Below are 24,756 nucleotides of genomic sequence, written 5' to 3'. Positions count from 1 at the left end.
AGGTTTATAATGCTGTTTAGCATTTAAAGTCTTCATTTCAAAGCTTTAAAAATAATGTATTAGGTGTTACTTATGCCAATTTTGAGAGGGGCCTGGAACCCAACTCCCTCACTTCCCACTGACTTACATTATAAACTGGGTTTTAATTTACAACAGTTTCGATTTACAACCATTCCTTCTGGAACCTAACCCCGGCGTAAACTGAGGGCTACCTGTACTAGAATGTAGAAATATTACTTTCTAATATGTGCAAATTACTGTACTTGTTTTAATATTTATACTTCCTTTTTCTCTTTTTAGCCATGGGCTCCTTCTTTCCTGTCATTGGATATTGATGGTCGAGTTATTAGAGCTGACTCCATGTCGAAAATTCTCTCTTCTGGGTAAAATCAACATAATCTCTTCAAATGTTAATAAATCCGTTTTAGAATGAAATCAAATAGTCAAGGTGACTCATATTTATTTTTCAGCCTGTGATTATCTTAATGGATTACATTTGCACAGAAGAATACAAAAAGGCATTGATAAGATGTGCCTGGTATATCCTATGTAAGGAATACATTTCTATCTAATTTAGTTTGTGGCACTTGCATAGAATTATTTAATTTGATGGTATATACAAAGCACCTGGCACACATCTTATTTTAATAAAAGGCTATTACTACTGCGTGTAAGGCTAGTTAACCAAACATTAATAAAGCTAGTAACTAGAATTGTGTACAGCTCATTCTCTTATAGGTAAATTATGGTGGAGGGCATGTTATAATGTGTGTGAAAGATTTTGAATTGCAGGAATAGCTGCTGTACTTAATGTGTCATTCTAATGATGACAAATATGTTAATTATGTGTCTCTTGTCATCCCCAGACTCAGAATTGGCTTTTTGACAGGTCCTAAGCCTCTTATTGACAGAATAATTTTGCATATGCAAGCGTCAACATTGCATACAAGTACTTTTACTCAGGTAATAAATTAAGAATTAAGTAGAGTGGTGAACATAATAGAATTATGTCGCTTATTTTCTACACACAAGCTCAATTTTTTAAAGTGGTTAATTAAACAAATTTATTTTGTATTTATTTGTAGGAGCTTTCCATAGCATGAGATCAATATCACTTTAAGGATATATATAATATACAGTTATACCAAGTGCATAATGTATGCTATTTATCTGTATTGTTTTACATTTTCAGAATAAAACTTCTAGTAGTGATCAAGACCCTCATAATGCTGATAAAATCATCATAATTATATGCCATTCTTTTCAATTTTTGCTTTGTAATAAAAATGCACAATCTGGCTACAGAGAAATAAACAATTTTAAAGAGAACCCACTAGCTGACTTTAATGCACATCTTGATTATTTCTTTAAAATACTTTCTTTTACTGAAATAGATTTATAGTTTGATTGACCTCAAAGACTCCTTGGTGAATTTTAAGGGAACAATAATGTAAAGAAATGAAACTGTCCTTTATTAACATTTCTTTTATAAGGTACGACGAGTCCACGGATTCATCCTTTACTTGTGGGATATTATCCTCCTGCTAACAGGAAGTGGCAAAGAGCACCACAGCAGAGCTGTCTATATAGCTCCTCCCTTAGCTCCACCCCCCAGTTATTCTCTTTGCCTACTCTAAGTACTAGGAAGGGTAAAGTGAAAGGGGAACAAAGAGTTCTCTAGCGATGATAGAGGTTACCAAAATAATTAGATGGGCAGAGACTCACTCTTACCATCTATCAGCAATCTATATCCCGGGAGTGGAGAACTGGGAAGCGGATTTCCTAAGTAGTCAGACTTTTCATCCGGGAGAGTGGGAACTCCATCCTGAGGTGTTTGCACAATTGATTCAGCAATGGGGCACACCAGAATTGGATCTGATGGCGTCTCGTCAGGACGCCAAACTTCCTTGTTACAGGTCCAGGTCAAGGGATCCTCAGGCAGTACTGATAGATGCTCTAGCAGTACCCTGGTCGTTCAACCTGGCTTATGTGTTTCCACCATTTCCTCTCCTTCCTCGTTTGATTGCCAGAATCAAACAGGAGAGAGCTTCAGTGATTTTGATAGCACATTCGTGGCCACGCAGGACTTGGTATGCAGACCTGGTGGACATGTCATCTCTTCCACCATGGACTCTGCCACTGAGACAGGACCTTCTGATTCAAGGTCCGTTCCAGCATCCAAATCTAGTTTCTCTGCGGCTGACTGCTTGAAGATTGAACGCTTGATTTTATCCAAGCGGGGTTTCTCTGAGTCGGTTTATAGATACCTTGATTCAGGCTCGAAAGCCTGTCACCAGGAAAATGTATAATAAGATATGTAAATATCTTTATTGGTGCAAATCCAAAGGCTACTCATGGAGTAAGATCAGGATTCCTAGGATTTTGTCCTTTCTCCAAGAAGGATTGGAGAAGGGGCTATCAGCTAGTTCCTTAAAGGGACAGATTTCTGCTTTATCAATTCTACTGCACAAGCGTCTGGCAGATGTTCCACACGTTCAGTCGTTCTGTCAGGCTTTAGTTAGAATCAAGCCTGTGTTTAAACCTGTTGCTCCGCCATGTAGTTTGAATTTAGTTCTTAAAGTTCTTCAAGGGGTTCCGTTTGAACCTATGCATTCCATAGATATTAAGCTTCTATCTTGGAAAGTTCTGTTTTTAGTTGCTATCTCTTCGACTCGAAGAGTTTCTGAACTATCTGCATTGCAATGTGACTCGCCTTATCTTGTTTTCCATGCTGATAAGGTGGTTTTGCATACCAAACCTGGATTCCTTCCTAATGTTGTTACTAATAGGAATATCAATCAGTTGTTCCTTCTCTGTGTCCTAATCCTTCCTCTAAGAAGGAGCGTCTGTTCCACAACTTGGACGTGGTTCGTGCTTTGTTTGTTGTCTATTCTGGAAAACGTAGAGGTCAAAAAGCTACGGCTACCTCTCTTTCTTTTTGGCTGAAAAGCATCATTCGTTTGGCATACGAGACTGCTGGACAGCAGCCTCCTGAAAGGATTACAGCTCACTCTACTAGAGCAGTGGCTTCCACATGTGCTTTTAAAAATGATGCTTCTGTTGAACAGATTTGAAAGGCTGCGACTTGGTCTTCGCTTCATACCTTTTTCAAATTTTACAAATTTGATACTTTTGCTTCTTCAGAGGCTATTTTTGGGAAAAAAAGTTCTTCAAGCAGTGGTGCCTTCTTTTTAACCATCTGTCTTGTCCCTCCCGTTCATCCGTGTCCTGTAGCTTTGGTATTGTATCCCACAAGTAAAGGATGAATTCGAGGACTCGTCGTACCTTATAGAAGAAAAGTAAATTTATGCTTACCTGATAAATTAATTTCTTCTATGGTACGACAAGTCCACGGCCCGCCCTGTCATTTTAAGACAGATTTTATTTTTTGGTTTTAAACTTCAGTCACCTCTGCACCTTTTAGTTTCTCCTTTTTCTTCCTGTACCTTCAGTCGAATGACTGGGGGGTGGAGCTAAGGGAGGAGCTATATAGACAGCTCTTTGCCACTTCCTGTTAGCAGGAGGATAATACCCCACAAGTAAAGGCTGAATCCGTGGACTCGTCGTACTGTAGAAGAAATTAATTTATCTGGTAAGCATAAATTTACTTTTTTCTTAGCTCTCATAGTTATATAATCAGATGTTGTTGGTGTATATACGTTGTTCCTTTTTAGAGTAACAAGAACTCCCAGAAGTTTCCAAAGTTTATTTTCATCTCTAAATATATCCCATTCGCTAATATTACTTCAGTGCTTTCCTTTTTGCAGACTGCATGGTGTGCATAGGTTTTAAGGTAGCAGCTCTAGAAATTATATTTTGTGCTCATGTGAAACCATTGCAGCTGTACTTTTTTGTTAATTTTTATGCCCGGTGGAACAATAATTCACAGATGATTAATCTGTTTCTTTAGTGGAGCTCCCTCAGTTAGTAGATAATGGAAGTCTTTCTGATTATGGAGTGGCATAGAAATGGCCAAGATTAAGAGAAACAGTTTCTTCATGAGAACTCATTCTCAATAAATGTTCTAGAACAATTCTTGGTCTGAAAAAAAGCAGGGTTCCCTGTTATCCGAGGATTATTTGCTGAGTCTAACAGTTGCTTATCAGCAAAGAAGAAGTCTGAATTGGATGGCAAGCTAAACTTTAACCCCTTAACGACCAAGGACGTACGCCACACGTCCTCAAAAAAAATACACTTAATGACCGAGGACGTGTGGCGTACGTCCTTGGTCTGGAAAGCAGCTGGAAGCGATCCTGCTCGCTTCCAGGTGCTTTCCGGTTATTGCAGTGATGCCTCGATATGGAGGCATCCTGCAATAACCCCCCTTGGCCATCCGATGCAGAGAGAGCCACTCTGTGGCCCTCTCTGCACCGGACATCGATGGCCGGTATCGTTGGTGGGTGGGAGCTTACGTGGGAGGCGGGTGGGCGGCCATCGATGCTCTGTATGGAGTGGAGGGGGGCGGGATCCACGGGGGCGCGCACGGGAGCGCGCGCGTGCACGGGGGTTGGTGGGCGGGCGCGTGCACGGGGCGGGAGCGGGTGGGAACCGCTACGCTACAGAAAAACATAAAGTAAAAAGTAAAAAAAAAAAAAAGAAAGATTAAACTTTAATAAAATAATCTAAGGGATCTGGAAGGGGTGGGGGGTTGGTCTTGGTGGGGGGGAAAGCTACACTACAGAAAAGGGCTTTTTTTTTTTAATAAAAAGGCACATTTTTTGCAAAACTGGGTACTGGCAGACAGCTGCCAGTACCCAAGATGGCGCCCATTAAGGGGAAGGGTTAGAGAGCTGTTAGGTGGGGGATCAGTGAGGTTGGGGTCTAAGGGGGGATCATACACATCAGCATATGTAAATATGCTTTTTTTTTTTTTTTTTTTTTTTTTTTTTTAAAAAAGGGCCAAATACCTTTTATTTTAGTACTGGCAGAGTTTCTGCCAGTACTTAAGATGGCGGGGACAATTGTGGGGTGGGGGAGGGAAGAGAACTGTTTGGGAGGGATCAGGGGGTCTGATGTTTCAGGTGGGAGGCTGAGCTCTACACTAAAGATAAAATTAACCCTGCAAGCTCCCTACAAGCTACATAATTAACCCCTTCACTGCTAGCCATAATACACGTGTGATGCGCAGCGGCATTTAGAGGCCTTCTAATTACCAAAAAGCAATGCCAAAGCCATATATGTCTGCTATTTCTGAACAAAGGGGATCCCAGAGAAGCATTTACAACCATTTGTGCCATAATTGCACAAGCTGTTTGTAAATAGCAGTGAGAAACCTAAAATTGAGAACAATTTAACTTTTTTTTTAATTTGATCGCATTTGGCGGTGAAATGGTGGCATAAAATATACCAAAATTGGCCTAGATCAATACTTGGGGTTGTCTACTACACTACACTAAAGCTAAAACTATCCCAAAAAGCTCCCTACATGCTCCCTAATTAACCCCTTCACTGCTGGGCATAATACACGTGTGGTGCGCAGTGGCATTTAGCGGCCTTCTAATTACCAAAAAGCAACGCCAAAGTCATATATGTCTGCTATTTCTGAACAAAGGGGATCCCAGATAAGAATTTACAACAATTTATGCCATAATTGCACAAGCTGTTTGTAAATAATTTAAGTTAGAAACCAAAAGTTTGTGAAAAAATTTGTAAAAAGTGAACGATTTTTTTGTATTTGATTGCATTTGGCGGTGAAATGGTGGCATGAAATATACCAAAATGGGCCTAGATCAATACTTTGGGTTGTCTACTAAAAAAAAATACATGTCAATGGATATTCAGAGATTCCTGAACGATATCAGTGTTCTAATGTAACTAGCGCTAATTTTGAAAAGAAATGGTTTGGAAATAGCAAAGTGCTACTTGTATTTATGGCCCTATAGTTTACAAAAAAAGCAAAGAACATGTAAACATTGGGTATTTCTAAATTCAGGACAAAATTTAGAAACTATTTAGCATGGGTGTTTTTTTGTGGTTGTAGATGTGTAACAGATTTTGGGGGTCAAAGTTAGAAAAAGTGTGTTTTGTTTCCATTTTTTCCTCATATTTTTTTTTATTTTTATATATAGTAAATTATAAGATATGATGAAAATAATGGTATCTTTAGAAAGTCCATTTAATGGCGAGAAAAACGGTATATAATATGTGTGCGTACAGTAAATGAGTAAGAGGAAAATTACAGCTAAACACAAACACCTCAAAAATGTAAAAATAGCCTTGGTCCCAAACGGACAGAAAATGGAAAAGTGCTGTGGTCATTAAGGGGTTAAAGAACATGTGTCTAAAATTAGCCATGCTTGGATATCCTCAGTCTGTGGTGGGATATTTTAAGTACAGCTCTAGTCAGCAAATAGCATGCTTTCACCCTGTGCTTTTCGATTGGGAATTTTGTTTTGCTCTGCCTGTGTGCTTCTCACTTTCCTTTTTGTGCATCAATAGCATCCTTGTTTATTTATATTTGTACATTTTCTTCAGTCATTTTGTATAAAATGATTCTATTTTGCTTTCAGATAATGATATCACAGTTACTCAACAAATGGGGAATAGAAGGCTTCTTGAAACATGTTGAAAGGTATCTTTTGTAGTTTGCAATATTTTGTATGTTGTGGTCAGTGTGAGCAGTAATACAACAAAGAAAAAAATAATTGAATGTCGCTTTATTTAATGACTAGTCCTAAAGCCCGTTCACACTGGCCATTTTTTGCAGTACAGCGGTCACACCCCTTGCTCTCTCTCTCCCCCTCTCTTTTGTGCTCTCTCCCCCTCTCTTTTGTGCTCTCTCCCCCTCTCTTTTGCGCTCTCTCTCGCTCCACCTCTCTTTTGCTCTCTCTCTCCCCCCTCTCTTTTACTTCCTCTCTCCCCCTCTCTTTTGCTTTCTCTCCCCCCTTTCTTTTGCGCTCTCTCTCCCCCTTTCTTTTGCGCTCTCTCTCCCCCCTCTCTTTTACTCTCTCTCTCCCTCCTCTCTTTTACTCTCTCTCTCCCCCCCTCTTTTGCGCTCTCCCCCCCCCCCTCTTTTGCGCTCTCTCCCCCCCTCTTTTGCACACTCTCTCTCCCCCTCTCTTTTGCTCCCTCTCTCCCCCACTCTTTTGCTTTCTCTCCCCCTCTCTTTTGCGCTCTCTCTCTGCCCCCCTCTTTTGCACTCTCTCTCTCCCCCTCTCTTTTGCGCTCTCTCTCCCCCTTTCTTTTGCGCTCTCTCTCTCTCCCCCTCTATTTTGCTTTCTCTCTCCCCCTTCCTTTTGCGCTCTCTCTCTCCCTCCTCTCTTTTGCTCTGTCTCTCCTCTTTTTTGCTCTCTCTCTCCATCCCTCTCTTTTGCTCTCTCTCTCCCCCCTCTCTAACCCCTCTCTTTTGCTCTGTCTCTCTCCCCTCTCTTTTTCTCTCTCTCCCCCCCCCCCCTCTATTTTGCTCTTTCCTATCTCTTTTTGTCTCTCCCCATCTCTTTCTATTTATTTTCCCTCTATTTCTCTTGTTAGGTGTATCCAGTCCACGGATCATCCATTACTTGTGGGATATTCTCCTTCCCAACAGGAAGTTGCAAGAGGATCACCCACAGCAGAGCTGCTATATAGCTCCTCCCCTAACTGCCATATCCAGTCATTCTCTTGCAAGCTCTCAACATAGCTGGAGGTAGTAAGAGGAAAGTGGTAAAATATAGTTAGTTTTTTCTTCAATCAAATGTTTATTGTTTTTAAATGGTACCGGAGTGTACTATTTTATCTCAGGCAGCATTTAGAAGAAGAATCGTTTTTCTATGATCTTAGCAGAAGTAACTAAGATCCACTGCTATTCTCACATATGTCTGAGGAGTGAGGTAACTTCAGAGGGAGAATGGCGTGCAGGGTATCCTGCAATAAGGTATGTGCAGTTAATATTTTTCTAGGGATGGAATTTGCTAGAAAATGCTGCTGATACCGGATTAATGTTAAGTTAAAGCTTAAATACAGTGATTTAATAGCGACTAGTATCAGGCTTGCTATCAGAGGTATATACTCTGATTAATGTGCAATATAAAACGTTTGCTGGCATGTTTAATCGTTTTTATATATGCTTTGGTGATAAAACTTATTGGGGCCTAGTTTTTTCCACATGGCTGGCTTTATTTTTGCCTAGAAACAGTTTCCTGAGGCTTTCCACTGTTATAGTATAAAAGTTACAGTTGGTGCAGTTAAAATTACAAACTGTGACATTCAGCTTCCCTCAGCAGTCCCCTGCATTCTATAGGACATCTCTGAAGGGCTCAAAAGGCTTCAAAAGTAGGAGCTGTGGCAGTTGTTATGACTGTTTAAAAAAATATTTTTCGTTTTGTTAATCTGTTTTTTGTATTAAGGGGTTAATCATCCATTTGCAAGTGGGTGCAATGCTCTGCTAACTTGTTACATACACTGTAAAAATTTTGTTAGTTTAACTGCCTTTTTTTCACTGTTATTTAAAATTTTGGCAAAATTTGTTTCTCTTAAAGGCACAGTAACGTTTTTTTTATATTGCTTGTTAACTTGATTTAAAGTGTTTTCCAAGCTTGCTAGTCTCATTGCTAGTCTGTATAAACATGTCTGACATAGAGGAAACTCCTTGTTCATTATGTTTAAAAGCCATGGTGGAACCCCATAGGAGAATGTGTACTAAATGTATTGATTTCACTTTAAACAATAAAGATCAGCTGTTATCTTTAAAAGAATTATCACCAGAGGTTTCTGACGAGGGGGAAGTTATGCCGACTAACTCTCCCCACGTGTCGGACCCTTTGACTCCCGCTCAAGGGACTCACGCTAAAATGGCACCAAGTACATCAAAGACGCCCATAGCGATTACTTTGCAGGACATGGCGGCAATCATGGATAATACCCTGTCAGCGGTATTAGCCAGACTACCTGAATTCAGAGGAAAGCGCGATAGCTCTGGGGTTAGACGTAATACAGAGCGCGCAGATGTTTTAAGGCCCATGTCTGATACTGCGTCACAACATGCAGAAGCTGAGGAAGAGCTTCAGTCTGTGGGTGACGTCTCTGACTCGGGGAAACCTGATTCGGATATGTCTACTTTTAAATTTAAGATTGAGAACCTCCGGGTGTTGCTTGGAGAGGTTTTAGCTGCTCTGAATGACTGTGACACAATTGCAGTGCCAGAGAAATTGTGTAGACTGGATAAATACTATGCGGTGCCGGTGTGTACTGACGTTTTTCCAATACCTAAAAGGTTTACAGAAATTATTAGTAAGGAGTGGGACAGACCCGGTGTCCCGTTTTCCCCCCCTCCTATTTTTAGAAAAATGTTTCCAATAGACGCCACCACACAGGACTTATGGCAGACGGTCCCTAAGGTGGAGGGAGCAGTTTCTACTTTAGCAAAGCGTACCACTATCCCTGTCGAGGACAGTTGTGCTTTTTCAGATCCAATGGATAAAAATTTAGAAGGTTACCTTAAGAAAATGTTTATTCAACAAGGTTTTATCCTGCAGCCCCTTGCATGCATTGCTCCTGTCACTGCTGCTGCGGCGGCGTTCTGGTTTGAGTCTCTGGAAGAGGCCTTTCAGACAGCTACTCCATTGACTGAAATACTTGACAAGCTTAGAACACTTAAGCTAGCTAATTCTTTTGTTTCTGATGCCATTGTTCATTTGACTAAACTAACGGCTAAGAATTCTGGATTCGCCATCCAGGCGTGTAGGGCGCTATTAAATCTTGGTCAGCTGGCGTGACTTCAAAGTCTAAATTACTTAACATTCCCTTCAAGGGGCAGACCCTATTCAGGCCTGGTTTGAAGGAAATTATTGCTGACATTACTGGAGGTAAGGGTCATACCCTTCCTCAGGACAGGGCCAAATCAAGGGACAAACAGTCTAATTTTCATGCCTTTCGAAACTTCAAGGCAGGTGCAGCATCAACTTCCTCTGCTACAAAACAAGAGGGAACTTTTGCGCAATCCAAGCCGGCCTGGAAATCTAACCAGGCCTGTAGCAAAGGCAAGCAGACCAGAAAGCCTGCTGCTGCCTCTAAGACAGCATGAAGGAACGTCCCCCTATCCAGCAACGGATCTAGTAGGGGGCAGACTTTCTCTCTTCGCCCAGGCGTGGGCAAGAGATGTTCAGGATCCCTGGGCGTTGGAGATCATATCTCAGGGATATCTTCTGGACTTCAAAGCTTCCCCCCCCCCCCCCCCACAAGGGAGATTTCACCTTTCGAGATTATCTGTAAACCAGATAAAGAAAGAGGCATTCTTACGCTGTGTGCAAGACCTCCTAATAATGGGAGTGATCCATCCAGTTCCACAGATGGAACAAGGACAGGGATTTTATTCAAATCTGTTTGTGGTTCCCAAAAAAGAGGGAACCTTCAGACCAATTTTGGATCTAAAGATCTTAAACAAATTCCTCAGATTTCCATCGTTCAAAATGGAAACTATTCGGACAGGAGGGTCAGTACATGACCACAGTGGATTTGAAGGATGCTTACCTTCACATACCGATTCACAAAGATCATCATCGGTTCCTAAGGTTTGCCTTTCTAGACAGGCATTACCAGTTTGTGGCTCTTCCCTTCGGGTTAGCTACAGCCCCAAGAATTTTTACAAAGTTTCTGGGGTCTCTTCTGGCGGTCCTAAGACCATGGGGCATAGCAGTGGCCCCTTATCTAGACTACATCCTGATACAGGCGTCAAACTTCCAAATTGCCAAATCTCATACGGACATAGTGTTGGCATTTCTGAGGTCGCATGGGTGGAAAGTGAACAAGGGAAAAGAGTTCTCTATCACCCCTCACAAGGGTTTCCTTCCTAGGAACTCTGATAGATTCTGTAGAAATGAAAATTTACCTGACGGAGTCCAGGTTATCAAAGCTTCTAAATTCCTGCCGTGTTCTTCACTACATTCCGCGCCCTTCGGTGGCTCAGTGCATGGAAGTGATCGGCTTAATGGTAGCGGCGATGGACATAGTGCCATTTGCACGCCTACATCTCAGACCACTACAATTATGCATGCTCAGTCAGTGGAATGGGGATTACACAGATTTGTCCCCTCTGCTAAATCTGGATCAAGAGACCAGAGATTCTCTTCTCTGGTGGCTATCTCGGGTCCATCTGTCCAAAGGTATGACCTTTCGCAGGCCAGATTGGACAATTGTAACAACAGATGCCAGCCTTCTAGGTTGGGGTGCAGTCTGGAATTCCCTGAAGGCTCAGGACAACATCATGACTGTGGCTTACATCAACCATCAAGGGGGGACCAGGAGCCCCCTAGCGATGTTAGAAGTCTCCAAGATAATTCGCTGGGCAGAGACTCACTCTTGCCATCTATCAGTGATCCATATCCCAGGTGTAGAGAACTGGGAGGCGGATTTTCTAAGTCGTCAGACTTTTCATCCGGGGGAGTGGGAAATCCATCCGGAGGTGTTTGCTCAATTGGTTCATCTTTTGGGTACACCAGAATTGGATCTCATGGCGTCTTGCCAGAACTTCCTTGTTACGGATCCAGGGACCCAGAAGCGACGCTGATAGATGCTCTAGCAGCACCGTGGTTCTTCAACCTGGCTTATGTGTTTCCACCGTTTCCTCTGCTCCCTCGACTGATTGCCAAAATCAAACAGGAGAGAGCATCGGTGATCTTGATCGCGCCTGTGTGGCCACGCAGGACCTAGTATGCAGACCTGGTGGACTTGTCATCCTTTCCACCTTGACCTCTGCCTCTGAGACAAGACCTTCTACTACAAGGTCCTTTCAATCATCCAAATCTAATTTCTCTGAGACTGACTGCCTGGAGATTGAACGCTTGATTTTATCAAGGCGTGGCTTCTCCAAGTCAGCCATTGATACCTTAATACAGGCACGAAAGCCTGTAACCAGGAAAATCTACCATAAGATATGGCGCAAATATCTTCATTGGTGTGAATCCAAGAATTACTCATGGAGTAAGGTTAGGATTCCTAGGATATTGTCCTTTCTCCAAGAGGGTTTGGATAAAGGATTATCAGCTAGTTCTTTAAAGGGACAGATTTCTGCTCTGTCTTTCCTTTTGCACAAGCGTCTGGCAGGGGTTCCAGACGTCCAGACATTTTGTCAGGCTTTGGTTAGAATTAAGTCTGTGTTTAAACCTGTTGCTCCTCCATGGAGCTTAAACTTGGTTCTTAAGGTTCTTCAAGGAGTTCCGTTTGAACCCCTTCATTCCATTGATATCAAACTTTTATCTTGGAAAGTTCTGTTTTTGATGGCTATTTCCTCGGCTCGTAGAGTCTCTGAGTTATCAGCTTTACAATGTGATTCTCCTTATCTGATTTTCCATACAGATAAAGTAGTTCTGCGTACAAAACCTGGGATTTACCTAAGGTAGTTTCCAACAAGAATATCAATCAAGAGATTGTTGTTCCATCATTGTGTCCTAATCCTTCTTCAAAGAAGGAACGTCTTTTACATAATTTGGACGTAGTCCATGCTTTAAAGTTTTACTTACAAGCGACTAAAGATTTTCGTCAAACATCTTCCCTGTTTGTTGTTTACTCTGGACAGAGGAGAGGTCAAAAGGCTTCGGCAACCTCTCATTCTTTTTGGCTTCGGAGCGTAATACGCTTAGCCTATGAGACTGCTGGACAGCAGCCCCCTGAAAGGATTACAGCTCATTCTACTAGAGCTGTGGCTTCCACCTGGGCTTTTAAAAATAAAGCTTCTGTTGAACAGATTTGCAAAGCGGCGACTTGGTCTTCGCTTCATACCTTTTCAAAATTTTACAAATTTGATACTTTTGCTTCTTCGGAGGCTATTTTTGGGAGAAAGGTTCTACAGGCAGTGGTCCCTTCCGTTTAAGTACCTGCCTTGTCCCTCCCTTCATCCGTGTACTTTAGCTTTGGTATTGGTATCCCACAAGTAATGGATGATCCGTGGACTGGATACACCTAACAAGAGAAAACATAATTTATGCTTACCTGATAAATTTATTTATCTTGTGGTGTATCCAGTCCACGGCCCGCCCTGTCCTTTTAAGACAGGTCTAAATTTTAAACTACAGTCACCACTGCACCCTATGGTTTCTCCTTTCTCGGCTAGTTTCGGTCGAATGACTGGATATGGCAGTTAGGGGAGGAGCTATATAGCAGGGTGATCCTCTTGCAACTTCCTGTTGGGAAGGAGAATATCCCACAAGTAACGGATGATCCGTGGACTGGATACACCACAAGATAAATAAATTTATCAGGTAAGCATAAATTATGTTTTTGCTCTCTCTCCCCCCCCCCCTCTCCTCTGCTCTTCCCCCTCTCTTTTGCTCTTCCCCTCTCTTTATCTCTTTCCTATCTCTTTTTGTCTCTCCCCCTCTCTTTCTATTTCTCTCCCCTCTCTTGCGCCAACTGTGCCCGGCCACACCCCCGCCATGCACCGCCCATGTTCCTGTCCGGCCACGCCCACGTTCCGCCGGCCACGCCACAACAGCATGTCAGGTAAGGCCAAGTGTGTTTGTCCTCGTGCTGTCTACTGCGCATGACAGCTTCGAACAAACACACTTGACCTTTTATATAATAGGATTATGCTTTCACATTGGTTTTCAATGACGTGCAAATGCAATAGGTAATTTCTAATCATTAATATGCATCAGGTAGTAGTTTGTGACAATATAATGTAGAATACACACACAGAAATGTTATTCATTTTGTATTTCTGTTTTATATTTTTTTTCAGTGTAATTGAGTTCTATAGAAAACAGTGTGATGCAATGATTTTATCTGCTGAAAAATGGCTAACAGGTAAGTATACTGATACCTAATACATTCTTTTATGTTCTGCACTCTGTAGTCAGCCAGTCTTTTGTAACATGCTTTGTTTGACCACTAGGCTTGGCAGAGTGGCACAGGCCTTCAGCTGGCATGTTTTTGTGGCTGAAGATAAATGGCGTGTCAGATACACATCAAATGATTATGCTAAAGGCGATAAGCAAAGAGGTAAAGTTTGATGCTCTGTGTTTATTCTACTTATTATGAGGAACATAAAATATGTATAGAAATATAATTTGCAAGTGACTTGTTTATAGGGTTATTTTACATTATGGAACATAAAATATAATTAATTGGGGCTTATGTACCATTAAGATCATTATATTGTATGGTTACATAACATACATGTAGATGCATGCCATTATACGATGCACAAATGTAATTTTAGACTAAATGATCTACATGTGTTAAATGGACATGAAACCCAAACATTTTCTTTCATGATTCAGATATAGAATATAATTTTAAACAACTTTCTAATTTACTTCTATTATCTAATTTGTTTCATTGTCTTGGTATAATTTTCTGAAGAGGCAGCAATGCACTACCGGTTTCTAACTGAACACATATATGCAGCCACCAATCAGCAGCTAGAACCTAGATTCTTTGCTGCTCCTGAGCTTTCCTAGATAAATCTGTCAGCAAAGGATAACAAGAGAAGGAAGCAAATTAAATAATAGAAGTAAATTGGAAAGTTATTTAAAATTGTATTATGTATCTGAATCATGAAAGAAAATTTTTGGGTTTCATGTCCCTTTAACATTAGGCATGTCATTGATTAAAGGGAGACTGTAGTCAGAACATAAAGCTTGCTATTTTAACCCTTTCCGGTCCTATAAATGTGTCAGGGTGCCAGGAATCAGACTGAGACGAGAAGTGTAAAAATAATCACACCTTTATTAATGGCAAAAAATTATAAAATGTCCACAAGTCAAATAACAAGCCAGGAGTCAAAACCAGAGCTGGTAGTCAGACGAGCCGAGTCAGGAGCCAAAGCGCATAGCCAGACGAGCCAGAATCAGGAACAAGGAGAACAGCAGAGTCAGGAACAAGCCAGGGATCAGGAACCAGGAAGGGCGTCAGGCAGCCAGGTAATACACAGGAACTCTCACAAACAGGTCTGAGACAACGCAAAGGCAAAGCATACTGAACAGAGGCCCTTTAAATAATAAATGATGACATCACAATTCTGAGACTGCATCCTGTCTCACATGGATGATGCACAACAGTCTGGCCATAAAAGGAAGTGTAGGAAGTGAGCAGCATCCCCCACAATGCACCAAGTCAGGAAGAGAGGTGAGTAAAATGGCTGCCAGCAGCACATGGCAAACACAACAGGGAAAAACCCTGACAAAATGTTTAATTTGTGCGCCCGGCAGGTCTTATTTAATTTTCGCGGCAACATGTTTTAATTGCACAGCTAAATAGCAAGTCACCGCTAGATGTCGCTATTTAGCTGGGAAATTCAAAAACGGAAAAGTCGGAATATATCTGACATAAGAGCGCATGTGGTAAAACCAGTGGTGTATTTAGGTTTAGTGCTGCCCTAGGCCCTCAAAATTTTGCTGCCCCCCTTACCCCCCACCCCCCTAGGTTTTAGGCAGTTTTTTGGCCATATTTTTTGGTCAGGTTATAACTTGACCTTTTTTTTTTTTTTTAGGAAATGTTCACCAGGACTTGCAATACACTTGCATGCACCCAGGTCATATATGCAGTATATATATATATACTATATATATATATATATATATATATATATATATATATATATATATATATATCAGGCAGTAAACAGCACTCACTGGTCTTGATATATAAGTAAATTTAATCAGTGACGTTTCGGGGAATGCTCCCCTTCATCAGACCAATGTTATGTACAGTGAATCATACATTTATACCCTTACATAAGATCCTCCCCTATTGTAAAAACCGCCAAGAACTGTTGCCTAGGCAACCAGTTCAAAGTAAAGTAAACACCACAGTGCAATTCTAAATTTAACAACAGAAATAAAATAAAACAGTCAAAAGTGACAAGTAACAAATATGCATCATTACATATATATATATATATATATATATACAAGGTAGTACCTGCTCATATAGTACAGCTACCCCTAGGCATGATCTAGATGACTCTAGAGGGGTGTAGAGGCCAACAGCATTTAAAGTGTACACAGAAGAGTATAACAAAATATTCAAATATTACACACCTCCATTTAAAATTGGGCAGATAGTGTTACAGAATTTTATCCAAGCCACACCGCAACCAGGTAATGCACAAACATGTAATTTTAGTTCATCTGTGAATGTATAGCCAGCCTGCAGTGTTACTGACAGTTTCCAAATAAGATAGAGATTACTGTGCCACATCAAAGACTCAGCGAACACAGATCAAGTAACCTAAGTACGTTAGCCAGCGCTGATACCAGATGAGCTATACACACAGTACTGCCAATTGTATCGATCAGACCAGCTCTGGGCAGAAAGCAGCCTATTCATAAGGGAGAATAATCATACAGGGGATTATAGGAGCATATGGGATCCATCAGGACTAAAATAGTGTAGTGCTGCATGCAACTTCAACTAGCGCACTGCGAGCCCAGGATAGGAGGAAACGGACAAGCCCCTATGGGCAGAAAAGGGGATACCGAGATCAGGAGAGGGGCATATATAATTTCCTAGCGCATAGTCACCAGTCAGGTATATATCTATATCAGGGGTCACCAATATCACCGGAGCACATACAAAGGGATATGATCATTAACCAATGTAACTAAACACAGCTGTAAAAAAAACGGCGGTAAAAAAAGCTGTAGGGCTCATGACGCAAAGTCTACACATTGTGTATGAAAAAGGGGCTGTGTGGCGCATGTCGCTAAGACACTGTATGCAAACTAAGGAGTTTAAACAAATGCAAAAGGGAACTAACATAGCCTATAAGTACAGCTTTGCCCTTCACTCACCACCTCACAGGCTCTGCCATTAACCTTCCCCTGCGGGCGGCTTCTCCTAAGCACGTCGCTCGACTCAGACAGTGACACCCCCAGCACCTTATTCTGCATCTTCATGCTAGCTCTAAACAGTAAAGTGATGCCCGCAACGATGTTTACTCCGGCACAGCCACGTCATCCCCTAGAGGCAGCACCTGTGAAATCTCCTCGGGTGTCAAGGGGGCAGCAGCAATCTGGTTCCGCATACGTTCCTATCTCTGAGTTACGCTGGTAGACTAGCCAGAGGTGAAAGGCAAATGAATGCTATGCGCAATTATTAGAGTGTATTTGTGGCGTGCTCAACTCCGACTGGAAATCTCTTACTAATACTTACACAAAAGCGCGCCGTTTGTTAAAGTGCAGCAGCGGCCGGAGGCAATATAAAAAAGTGCTGCCCCCCCCCAAATCTGCCGCCCTAGGCACGGGCCTTGTGTGCCTATGCCTTAATACGCCCCTGGGTAAAACCCTTTGTCGGATATATAGGACCGGAAAGGGTTTTTAAAAAAGAGCGGCTCAATTGACTCAATATTGTTTTTGCCTTGTGTGTGTATATGTAGCTAAAGTTGTTAAAATTGAAAGTGAACTTCCCTGTGTTTTTCATTTCCTGTTATGAGATTTCCGATACTACTGTATTGTTCCTTCCCCACACAGTTCACTATTTTCCTAGGCTCCCTAACCAGCACCTGTAGAATACATTCAGAACCACCTACTCAGCAATTTGGCATTAATGGCTGCAATAGTACTAGCTGTGCACTTTATACTACACACAGCAAAAAAGGAAAAAGTACATTAACAGAAAAATATTTAGGGAGGGACACAAAAACTAAGTAATGAGTATGCATCTGAAACTTACACTGCTCCCTGAGAAGTTGTTTTAGCTGTCTAACTTCTCTTGGCAAGTTGCCTTAGCTGTCTAAACTAACTTGTCAAAGAGCAGTGTATGCAGTTTAAGTTGTAGCTGCCAAATCACTGCAGAGACTAGTAAGTCAGAAAACCACTGCTTTCTATGGTGAACACATTAATCTGTGCACAGCTGTGGAATATGTTGGTACTTTACAAATAAATAATACTGAACAAATAATAATAATGTGCAATAATTATCAAATAATATTGCATCCATCTGGAAGGCTTCTTTTATATTACTTAATAAGACTGCAATCATGAAGGTTACTAATGACCTACTTACAGCAAACTCTAAAGGCTACTTCTCTCTGTTAATCCTTGTCAATCTGTCTGCATACTTTGATACTTTAGGCCACCCTTTCTTGCTCCAAACCCTCCAATCCTTTGTCGACACAGCCTTCGCATGGTTCTCCTCTAACAACACCATTAGTGTAGCCTTCTCTGGTGTATCCTCTCACCCTTTACCACTTTCTTTTGGGGTACCACAAGGCTCTGTCCTTAGTTACCTTCTCTTCTCAGACTATACTTTGTCTTTAGGTCCCTTAATAATGTTCCAGGGGTTTCAATATTATTTATTTGCTGATTGCACTCAAATCTACCTCTCTGCACCAGATCTATCCTCTTACTTGCTAACTCTTGTCACTAACTATCTTTCTGATATTATATCCTGGGTGTCCTCTCACTAGCTTAAGCTAAACCTAGCTCCTTATTTTCCACCTTTCATTCACTCCTAATATTCCATCGTTGGCCAACATCTGCCAGAATTTGCCAATTCTTCAAATAAGACATAGCTAAGATTTTAATCAACTCATTATTTCCCACCTTGACTATTGCAACTTCATCCTCACTGGTCTCCCTATCTGTCATCTCCTTTACAATACACAATGGATGTCTCTGCCAGGCTGCTCTTCCTTACACATCATTCTTCATCTGCTGCACCTCTGTGCCAATGCCTTCACTAGTTTTCTCTAGCCCGTCAGAATAAAACACAAAATCCTGATCCTAACATTCAAGGCCCTAAATAACACTGCTTCCCTATCTCTCACCTTGTCCCCAGATACACTCCATCCCATCCCCTTCTCTGTACTCATTACCTTCTTTTTCTTTAATAAAATTATGATAGTTCATAGGGCTCTATAACATGTGGGATATAATTCCCACACCTAGGAGTAGGCCAAGAACCAACACAGGAGCTTAAATTCCCTTCCACTTCCCATCTCTATTGGGTTCTGTTCTTGGCCTCACAGGAGAAAGTTGAGAATAAGGGTGTTCAAACTACTTGCATATGGATTAATGTTTGGGAACTCAAATCAATATATGAGACCCTTTATCCCTGGGACATATAATTTACAAAGAAGACAGAAGAGATTCAGCAAGCTGAATGATACACTGAAATAGGATTACCGTGTTATTGCACCGTATCTCCTTATTATATTTCAGCTATAAATACCCTCAGGTCTCGGGAGGACTTGTCCTTAGCCTACCTCTGTGAGATATTGATATTTCCTCAATAATCCACTGCTATACTTCTATAAGCACTGGATGGGCTCTCTGCTGGATACAGCAACAAGATCATACTGGTTAGCTCAGTGGAGGGGGTGACATTAAGGTAAGCCCAGAAGCACTCACATAGCCCACAGGCTATTTTGGTGGTACATGTTTATGAGAACAGCATAGCCAGGGGACTAATCAGGTACTTTCAGACAGATCACCTAATTTAAGTGGGTTTAAAAGCTCTATTCAGCTTCTAATTACACTTTATTAAGGCTTTAACAGTCTTTACTTAATTACAACTTCATGTACACTAGTGGTGTGTTAAGCAGACGTCTTCTGCTTTAAAATATTTCTAGCATTCGTCTGAGGTAAACTTATGGAAGCCCGTCATCTCCATGTTCCCTTATGGATGGAAAGCTTTTAGAGAGCAGGTATTGATTTTAAGTCCAACTGCCATAATTTTTCCTCACACACGCTTACTGTTTACATTTTCCTCACACACACTTACTGTTTACATAGCGCCACCATTTTTAGTGCCACACTCTTGTGGTTTGTGCAATCATGATGGTGTGCAGCGGGGTTACGGGATGACTTTCTCCCGCCACTCATTCTCTTGCTCTTGTTCCCTCTCTTTTACATCAAATGTGTGAAGGGGCTTTAGCAGTTGTACTGTTTCCTCCACGGGTAGCAGGAGAACAGGAGGTGTATGTAAAGATATCTCAATCTCAAACTTTCATATTTCTCTGCTTCAACTCCTGCATTACCATGCAATTTTTAGAGTATTAGGTGGTTCTGGATACTACTAGCAGTGTATGTTTCTGAGAAAGAGGGTTTCCATAATTTTAACAATAGTTATGTCTCAAACCCTGTGTTGTTCTTAGTTATTTTACAGTTTCCTCTGTAATTAACTAAAGCATGATGGTGTATTATTCTCTCTGCACTTTCTAATATTTCATATCTGTTAATATGATATTTGCCCCCTATATAAAATGTATTGATTTAACATGTAGTGATTCCTTTATTTATACGAACAATCTCACAATGGATTGTTATAGTATTTTTAGATAAGGAATCATTTATGCATGTCAGCATGGTCCTTGCATTCTACAGTATATGCAAACAAATGCCTTTGTTTTTTGCTTTATTATATATACAGCAGGGCTTTCTGCTCTTGTTTGTTCTAAGTCACTTTAACAATACATGTCTAATTTCCATGTGAGTCCACATACACAAGTCCACATTTTTGTAAATATTTTATTATATCTTTTCATGTGACAACACTGACGAAATGACACTTTGCTACAATGTAAAGTAGTGAGTGTACAGCCTGTATAACAGTGTAAATTTGTTGTCCCCTCATAATAACTCAACACACAGCCATTAATATCTAAATTGTTGGCAACAAAAGTGAGTACACCCCTAAGTGGAAATGTCCAAATTGGGCCCAATTAGCCATTTTCCGTTCCCGGTGTCATGTGACTCGTTAGTGTTACAATATCCCAGGTGTGAATGGGGAGCAGGTGTGTTAAATTTGGTGTTATCGCTCCCACACTGTCTCATACTGGTCACTGATAGTTCAACATGGCATCTCATGGCAAAGAACTCTCTGAGGATCTGAAAAAAAGAATTGTTGCTCTACATAAAGATGGCCTAGGCTATAAGAAGATTGCCAAGATCCTAAAACTGAGCTGCAGCACAGTGGGCAAGACCATACAGCGGTTTCACAGGACAGGTTCCACTCAGAACAGGCTCAGTGCTCAGCATCATATCCAGAGGTTGTCTTTGGGAAATAGACGTATGAGAGGGGTGGGGGGTCAGCCTGTCAGTGCTCAGACCATACCCCACATACTGCATCAAATGGGTCTGCATGGCTGTCATGCAGACTAAGGACATGGATTACTGGAACCTGTGGTCCGATGAGACCAAGATAAACTTATTTGGTTCAGATGGTGTCAAGCGTGTGTCGCGGCAACCATGTGAGGAGTACAAAGACAAGTGTGTCTTTCCTACAGTCAAGCATGGTGGTGGAAGTGTCATGGTCTGGACCTGCATGAGTGCTGCTGGCACTGGGGAGCTACAGTTCATTCAATGAACCATGAATACCAACATGTACTGTGACCTACTGAAGCAGAGCATGATCCCCTCCCCTCGGAGACTGGGCCACAGGGCAGTGTTCAAACATGATAACTACCCCAAACACACCTCCAAAACGACCACTGCCTTGCTAAAGAAGCTGAGGGTAAACGTGATGGACTGGCCAAGCATGTCTCCAGACCTAAACCCTATTGACCATCTGTAGGGCATCCTCAAACGGAAGGTGGGGGATCGCAAGGTCTCTAACATCCACCAGCTCTGTGATGTCGTCATGGAGGAGTGGAAGAGGACTCCAGTGGCAACCTGTGAAGCTCTGGTGAACTCCATGCCCAAGAGGGTTAAGGCAGTGCTGGGAAATAATGGTGGCCACACAAAATATTGACACTTTGGGCCCAATTTGGACATTTCCACTTAGGGGTGTACTCACTTATGTTGTTAATGGTTTAGACATTAATAGCTGTGTGTTGAGTTATTTTGAGGGGACAGCAAATGTACACTGTTATACAGGCTTTACACTCTTTACATTGTAGCAAAGTGTAATTTCTTCAGTGTTGTCACATGAAAAGATACAGTATCTCACAAAAGTGAGTACACTCCTCACATTTTTGTAAATATTTTATTATATCTTTTCATGTGACAACACTGAAGAAATTACACTTTGCTACAATGTAAAGTAGTGAGTGTACAGTCTGTATAACAGTGTAAATGTGCTGTCCCCTCAAAATATCTCAACACACAGCCATTAATGTCTAAACCGTTGGCAACAATAGTGAGTACACCCCTAAGTGGAAATGTCCAAATTGGGTCCAAAGTTTCAATATTTTGTGTGGCCATTATTATTTTCCAGCACTGCCTTGGGTATGGAGTTCACAGGTTGCCACTGGAGTCCTCTTCCACTCCTCCTTGACGACATCACAGAGCTGGTGGATGTTAGAGACCTTGCGCTCCCCCACCTTCCATTTGATAATGCCCCACAGATGCTCAATTGGGTTTAGGTCTGGAAACATGTTTGACCAGTCTATCACCTTTACTCTCAGCTTCTTTAGCAAGGCAGTGGTCGTCTTGGAGGTGTGTTTGGGGTCATTATCATGTTGGAATACTCTGAACGGAGGGGTTCATGCTCTGCTTCAGTATTTTGCAGTACATGTTGGCATTCATGGTTTCCTCAATTAACTGTAGCTCCCCAGTGCCGGCAGCACTCATGCAGGCCCAGACCATGACACTTCCACCACCATGCTTGACTGTAGACAAGACACACTTGTCTTTGTACTGCTCACCTGGTTGACACCACACACGCTAGACACCATCTGAACCAAATAAGTTTATCTTGGTCTCATCGAACCACAGGACATGGTTCCAGTAAACCATGTCCTTAGTCTGCTTGTCTTCAGTAAACTGTTTGCTGGCTTTCTTGTGCATCATCTTTAGAAGAGGCTTTCTTCTGGGACGACAGCCGTGCAAACCAATTTGATGTAGTGTGCGGCGTATGGTCTGAGCACTGACAGGATGATCCCCCACCTCTTCAACCTCTGCAGCAATGTTAACAGCATTCATATGTCTATTTCCCAAAGACAACCTCTGGATATGACGCTGAGCACATGCCCTCAACCTCTTAGGTCGACCATGACGAGGTCTGTTCTAAGTGGAACCTATCCTGTGAAACCACTGTATGGTCGTGCCCACCATGCTGCAGCTCAGTTTCAGGGTCTTGGCAATCTTCTTATAGCCTAGGCCATCTTTATGTAGAGCAACAATTCTTTTTTCAGATCCTCAGAGAGTTCTTTGCCATGAGGTGCCATGTTGAACTTGCCGTGACCAGTTGCCTTTTGTCACAGGAGGGAGAAGTATCAGAAGTTTGAAGATCTCTTATGGAGGGTAGTACTCTTCAGAATAGGACCAGAGTTTTAAGTAATCCTGTCAGCTTCTCAGTGAGAGCATGGATGAAAGTTAGAGTCTGGAGATACAGGGAGGTGTCGTCTCTGCAAAACCATCCCGACTCATGTTTGGCAATCAGCGTTGATGAGTTTTGCTGCCTACCATTATTCACTCAAGTCCATGTCAGAAGCGATGCTGCTATCTGTCACACTTGAAGGGCTGTGTTCCTGTTCCACGGCGTAGATTCCGGTAAGATCGTTTCATTTTATTTCAATATGGGAATGTAATGTTACCAAAAGAAGTAAGGGTCCCAGTGGGACTCCTTTTATCTTATGGAATCAAGGGTTAATATCTCCTGTGAGGGTTTATTGAACAGGGGGGACTTTGATCATGTTTGTTATGTGATTCTGTCTGCTATTGTGTAGTGATACTTTGGGCTCAGGGCTATTAGGAACATAACTGCCTTATCAGACCGTGCGGTCCTTTTGGACTGGCGTGCCTTTTTTTTTTTTGCTAAGCTTACATGGTGCATCGCGTGACCGCATTTGGTCACGTTGTATTTCCATTTCCGTACTCTGACCGAGTGACGACGGAGAGAGTCTGTTCGTTGGTTGTCTGGTTCACAGGAGGTGCTGAGTGCCCCAGCCATTGGGGGTGTAAGGTGCCGCTTAGTTTTTGTCCATATTTGCAATCTCCAAGTTATGGAGGATTCTGATTTTTTAGAGACAGACATCTCTGACTCTGAGTATACGTCTTGTTAGGAGTATGAAATGGCCTGGGTTATCCATGCCCATCAGTTATTTTCCGATTGCTGTGCTAGAGTACTCTTTTCCCCCAATTCAGGGAGCCTAGAGTGCGTTGAGCCATCCGCCCCTGAGAATTCCATGTCCAGTGAGGCGCGTGCCCCAGAATTTTCTTTCGCTACGCAAGCAGTGTCCCTAGGGCCGTTACTTCTTCTCTGGAAGGTGACTTGTTTCTTCCAGAGGTTATGGCACGGTTCCGCATGGCCATATCTATGGTGCTGGCACATATATCTCCCAAGAGAAGTATTTCTAAGATACTGTCCGTGTTCTGTTAACCAGGGTCCGTTGAGCGTGAAATCGCCTGAGTCAGTTCGACCTTCTGGGGAAGCGAGGTCCTCTGACACCCATCAAATCGGCGAGGGGATTGGGGCCTCTAATCGCCTGGTCCCGTTGGTGTACCCATTCTCCTTGGGCGTTCACCCGTGGGTGCTGCCTTCATTTTATTTGATCCGGTTAAGATGTGTTTAATTGGTTTTACGAAGCTCATGTTTGTTATAGTTTCCGTTTTGGGAACGTTTCTCATCTGGAACTGATACTTCCAATTTTGTGGTCGCGTGGGCACTTCCTCAGAAGTTGCGCAGTTTTATATAATGCATAGTTATGTTTATAGTTTATGTTATCGATTCCTTCAGGGACCTCCATTTTCCTTGGACAGTTTCGGAGTGTTCTCGTGCCAGGCGGGTCTTGGTCAGGCACTAGATGCTGTTCCTTACGGTTCATGTCATCCACGGGGTGCCGGTGTACGGGTTACTCTGTCGGGTGCTGGGTTGTTCACTTTGATAAGTGTTTAAGTTTTCTTGTTGCCTCCATTTTAGATGATGGAGGGCTGCTTTGGTTCACCTCCCGTTTCTACT

General features: G+C 42.0%; 1 protein-coding gene across 2 annotated transcripts in view; it reads left to right on the top strand.

Moving 5' to 3' along the window:
• The window catches only part of AADAT (aminoadipate aminotransferase), a 269,306-nt gene that overhangs the window by 234,963 nt on the left and 9,587 nt on the right, over positions 1-24,756 (top strand). For both annotated transcript variants that reach the window (XM_053703826.1, XM_053703828.1), the window contains exons 8-12: positions 301-383; positions 867-963; positions 6,510-6,571; positions 13,652-13,716; positions 13,805-13,911. In XM_053703826.1, the coding sequence (XP_053559801.1) occupies positions 301-383; positions 867-963; positions 6,510-6,571; positions 13,652-13,716; positions 13,805-13,911 (414 nt within the window). The remainder of the gene's footprint in view (positions 1-300; positions 384-866; positions 964-6,509; positions 6,572-13,651; positions 13,717-13,804; positions 13,912-24,756) is intronic.

The sequence above is a fragment of the Bombina bombina genome, chromosome 2 (genome assembly GCF_027579735.1).
Source record: "Bombina bombina isolate aBomBom1 chromosome 2, aBomBom1.pri, whole genome shotgun sequence".
In the NCBI taxonomy this organism is placed as follows: domain Eukaryota; kingdom Metazoa; phylum Chordata; class Amphibia; order Anura; family Bombinatoridae; genus Bombina; species Bombina bombina.
Note: the sequence above shows the minus strand (reverse complement) of the source record. Positions and strands in the feature narration are given on the sequence as shown.